Genomic DNA, 4,983 nt, shown 5'->3' with positions numbered 1-4,983 from the left:
GGCCTGGCAAAGAAGCGGCAGTCCCAGACGCCCTCTCAAGGAGAGAGCAAGACATGCCAGCTGTCACGGCGGGACAGGCGGACAATCCAATGACAATTGTATTCGGGCTAAACTACAGTCTAAGCTCTATTCCGTCAGGTACGGGCAGGCTTGATTGTCAAGACGTAGCTCGAGGAGCTACGAACAGGTCTCGCGGCAGCGAGGTGCAGAATATTTAACCCACAGGGGCCCGTGCTTTCCACATGCCGGGTTCCACCCGTGGGTCCTAGCAGGCACGGCGCAATCGCCGTGACAGACCCCCACTTATAGCGACAGTGATTTCTGAGCTAGACTATAGCTATTCTCTAGCTATAGTAACTATAGTCTCAAGCCCTATAATGCTTAGGGCGCTAGCTATAACCGTTGTGCAACAACAATAATAAGGCGCGCCATAGATCCAGTTCCTACGTATACTCCGTACCGTAGAGGCGCTTTATCAGCTCTGGCGTTACAGGTTCGCTATAATGCCCTCTGTTGCCGAGCTGGAGAAGCGGTGGGGTGTTGGGCAGCCAACAGTTACATGCTCAAGTAAGCTTAGATCAACCAAATGGTATTGAACAGATTGAGGTATGAAACGAAGCTTGAATTGGAGTCACGATTCCAGAGTGACTACACAAATGAAGGATCAAGATAGTGGGTTAGGGTGCCTCAGAATGCCCCTTTCTTGTTGGAAGAATTGTCCTCTCTAATCCTCCCAGGGGAATTACCCCCTTATATAGAGACATTGTGCCATGATATGACGTTATGTCAGGAACTGCGTCATTGTGATGGATCTGTGTTGACTGAGAGTCTCGCATTGAACATCAGTGCTCAGTCCGTGAATCCTGGTGCCAAGGAACCCACTCAGTTCAACAGAAATAATTCGTCATCCCGGCTTCAATTTTTCCGTCAATATGGCCCTAAAATCAGCTAAATCGAGCCTCATGATGTTGAGTTGTTACAGTTGGAAGAGCATAGGGGTGTCGCGACGCGTGGACAGTCGCGTTGAATTAAGTGGGGTATTGGAGACTTTGGACCCTGACTGTACCTACTCTTGAAGCTCACAGTGCGAGTGGATGAACTGCCCAGTATTGCCGTCAATCACAGTAGCGGAGCTCCACATACACTACACAGCCTCAACCAGCAGATCCCGCTTTAGCTGCTGAAAATAGGACGCTGAACACTTGGAGAACGCAGCCTCCAAGTTGATCTGCTAAACTAAGTCAAGAGGCAACAGGTGGCATGAGAAAAGGGGAGAGAGTAGAGGGCTTGTACGAGTTGATGACCGAACGTCAACGAATCGGATGTAGTTAGCGTGCCAAGGCCCTTTAGGCTTCGTGCCTCCGGGCGAAATAAATTCCATCCATCCGTCAATCAGTCAAACTACTCTTCCAATCTCATCCGAAATGTTAAACACCAAGAGATTACGGCGGTACAGAATGATCAAACCGGACTCTCATGAACTGAAAGCACAATCGTGGAATTTTACGCGATCGCTATTCAATTTCGACGGCCTTCTGGATTAGCAATGAGTACCTTGTCCGAGATTACGGTAGTATTGGTCCTATCGCGACGGTTCCAAGTATCATGATCAAGAAGAACGCAATCGCTCAGTGCACAGGTGGCTCAATACCCACACAGAGTTCTTGCAGTGAATGTGATCGGGAGACGCCCACAGAGAGGCAAGCTACCCCGCCTGACCACAACAACCAGCTTTGACGTCAAGCCATCGTCTCATCCTATCAGCGTCGAGACTTGTCGTCATCCATCGACGCGGTTGAAAGCGGCCAGCACTTTGAACGCGTTGCACACCCGCAGAATGTCCGCGGTCGACTTGCGATTCGCAGCACCATGAAAGCAAACCCCCCATGAAGCTGCTCGCCACAGCGGCCACACTCGGCCGAGCATCTCGACATGCAGCTCTTTTCATTGCATCTCACTCATCAACAACCAAACCAATCCATGTGAACCACCGATACCTCCGCATCCACACGACAACTCGGAAACAAACACTATTCCGTTCACGCAACAAAACCAGCATGTCTTCCTCCCTTGAAAGCGACCCCGCCCTCGCCCTCCTCCGTGACAACCTCACCCCGATCCCGCCCCTCTCCCAATCCACCACCGCCCTGACCGACTTCTTCTCCTCCTTCGCCCGCGCCGATCCAGAGCCCAGAATCATCCTGATCGGCGACGCATCCCACGGCACGTCCGAGTTCTACACGGCCCGCGCCGAGCTAACCAAACACCTCATCCAACATTACGGCTTCAACATCGTCGCCGTCGAAGCCGACTGGCCCGACGCCGAAGCCGTCGACCGCTATGTGCGGCACCGCCCCGGCCCCGGAGCCCGCGCGAGCGTGGGGCCCGAGGGCGAGACTCGGAAGGAAGGGAGGGAGCCGGCGTTCATGCGGTTTCCCACGTGGATGTGGCGAAATCAAGAGGTGCAGCGGTTTACCGAGTGGCTGAGACTGTATAACAAAGACCGGGATCCCAAGGGTGCTGACGCCGTGGGGTTTTATGGCTTAGATTTGTACAGCCTGGGGGCGTCGATGAAGGCGGTTATTGACTATTTGGAGACTGTGGATAAGGAGATGGCGGAGCAGGCAAGGGAGAGGTACGGTCAGATGATGGTCTGGGCCGAGGATCCTCATGAGTATGGGCTCGAGGCGCTCGCCAGTGGGTTTAGGGGGTGTGAGAAGGATGTGGTCAGGGTGCTGAGGGATCTGTTGGGTAAGAGGTTGGAGTATGCGGCCAAGAGTATGGATGGGGAGGAGTTCCATAGCGGGGAGCAGAATGCGAGATTGGTGAAGGGTGAGTTAGGGGGGTTGTTTGATGTACACTATCAAGGCCTGGGACTGACAGTCATCGCAGACGCCGAGCTATACTACAAGGCCATGTACTATGGCCGCGACGAGTCGTGGAACTTGAGAGATCGACACATGTTTGACACGTTGGTGCGCGTGCTCAAGCATCGTGGCAAGAATGGGCCGGCCAAAGCGGTCGTGTGGGCGCACAACAGCCACATCGGCGACGCCCGCGCCACCAGCATGGGCTGGTCCCGCGATGAGCTCAACATTGGGCAGCTGTGTAAGGAGACATTTGCCAGACAGGCGCTCAATATCGGCTGCAGCACCAACACGGGCACCGTGGCAGCCGCCCGCCGCTGGGACGGCGACATGCAGGTCATGAAGGTGCGGCCCGGTCTCCCAAACAGCTACGAGGAGCTCATGCATGCGACGGGGGTCAAGAGCTTTGTGCTCGACCTTCGTGAAGGGCATTGCAACGAGGAGCTGAGGAAGGCGCTCATGAAGAAGCGGCTGGAGAGATTTATTGGTGTCATTTACGCGCCGCATACCGAGAGGCAGTCGCACTATTCGTCGACGGTGCTGCCGGAGCAGCTTGACGGTTTCATCTGGTTTGATGAGACCCGCCATGTGGGCGCGCTCGAGGTCCATCAGCCTCATGTGCCTCTCGAGTTTGACGAGACCTGGCCTTTTGGTCTGTAGGTAGGTTCCTTTGAAGTGAGAATGTATGGTACTGTAGCAAATCAGCTTGAGAATGGCTGAGGCTGCTGGGATGAGAAGCCTTGGCACGATGTGTTAGTCGGGGAGTCGGAGGATTTGACGACGAAATTGCCGAGTTCATACGTCATGCTGATAGCTTAGGTATTAGTCTTCAATGTTACCCCTCACAGGAGCAGTGATGGTACCAGGTTCGTGCCACATAAAGTCCCTGTGTGTTCGTGCCCGTCAGAGTCGAGGTTCATGCATGGCTCGACTTGAGCAACCAACTCGACTTCATTTCTAAAGACTCGTTGAATCCATTCTCAAGTATGTCGGAGTCCAAAAACCGTGAACGGGGCCTCAGGGCCGCCATCCACAATCCCCGTGTATCAGAGGAAGCTAAACAACACGACCGTGAGCTTCTGGCTAGGGAGTTTGGTGGGAGTGTAGAGGAGCCGGCGCCACGTTCAGAGCGGCGGGCCTCGGGAAGCAAGAAGAGTTCCTCCACGGGTCCGCACTCGCACTCAAGCAAAGCTCAAGCTCAACAGGTGTCCTCCAGTGGCATACAGCCCGCCCATGCAACGGGAAGAACGACGGCGCGCAGGGCTTCCAGTGGAGAGGCTGGAGGGATGCAGCAGATGGGGGAGGAGAAGGATAGGGGAAACGTGTAAGGGTGATTTACCCCCGATAAGCATCAAAGTTTTGCTAACGGTAGACAGAATCCGTGGGCTGAAGGCTGCACTCAAGAACCCTAATGTCTCGGAGAAGGCCAAGGAAGCGGATCGCAAGAAGCTTCGGGAATTGGGAGAGGCAGTTGAGTAACTAACTTGCCGGAGACGTCACAGGTGTATCAATTCTTGCTGGTATATCTTTACAAGATTGGACATCACACATCGAATTGAATCTTGTTTGTGTTGTAAGTATATGTAAGTTACAATCCAATCCTGGCGTGTTTGTTAGCTAGCACGAAACTCTGCAGATTGGGAGGTGACAAGCGTAGCTGGCATCAAGAGTTGGATGAGGTACTGTAATTAGGCCTTTTACTTCTACTCCGTAACTATCCTCTTTTTTATGATCTTATGTTCTTCATTCTTTCTTTGTTCTTCCCTCTTCTCTTTCCATATTCTTTTCTTTGTGTTTTCGTTTTCCTAATTAACTTTAGTTAGTTAACGTGGTCCACCATCGAGCGGGACACCCCATCGACCGGGACACTTTTCTAGACCACACCACTACAAACTGCCAAAAGTCCACCAAAATCTGATGCGATCAATTGAAACTACTCAGAATCGCTTGAGCTATCTATTTCTCCAGTCTCTGGGCATGTCCTTGCATTGTGGCCAGTCTTGCGGCAAATGCCACAGAGCCGCGAACCCGTCCGACGCCTTTTTGATGGTCCTTCATTTTCCTCCTCAACGCGCCTTTCCTCTTCCACCACACCCTTCTCTGCCATTTTTTCCCT

General features: G+C 53.0%; 2 protein-coding genes across 2 annotated transcripts; both read left to right on the top strand.

Annotated features, from left to right (window-relative positions):
• Positions 1 to 2,057: 2,057 nt before the first annotated feature.
• On the top strand, positions 2,058 to 3,527 carry N657DRAFT_583035 (uncharacterized protein; the record flags this gene model as incomplete). The annotated part of the gene is made up of 2 exons (XM_062789647.1): positions 2,058 to 2,832; positions 2,893 to 3,527. The coding sequence occupies 2 exons, from the start codon at positions 2,058 to 2,060 to the stop codon at positions 3,525 to 3,527; spliced, it is 1,410 nt and encodes a 469-aa protein (XP_062642560.1).
• A 180-nt stretch (positions 3,528 to 3,707) lies between these two features.
• N657DRAFT_627988 (uncharacterized protein) lies at positions 3,708 to 4,582 on the top strand. The gene is made up of 2 exons (XM_062790834.1): positions 3,708 to 4,191; positions 4,244 to 4,582. The coding sequence occupies exons 1-2, from the start codon at positions 3,854 to 3,856 to the stop codon at positions 4,344 to 4,346; spliced, it is 441 nt and encodes a 146-aa protein (XP_062642559.1). The 5' UTR covers positions 3,708 to 3,853; the 3' UTR covers positions 4,347 to 4,582.
• The last annotated feature ends 401 nt before the right edge of the window (positions 4,583 to 4,983 follow it).

This window comes from Parathielavia appendiculata, assembly GCF_033297405.1.
Source record: "Parathielavia appendiculata strain CBS 731.68 unplaced genomic scaffold N657scaffold_38, whole genome shotgun sequence".
NCBI classification, from domain to species: domain Eukaryota; kingdom Fungi; phylum Ascomycota; class Sordariomycetes; order Sordariales; family Chaetomiaceae; genus Parathielavia; species Parathielavia appendiculata.
The sequence above is the reverse complement of the archived record's forward strand: the minus strand, read 5'-3'. Positions and strand labels throughout refer to the sequence as shown.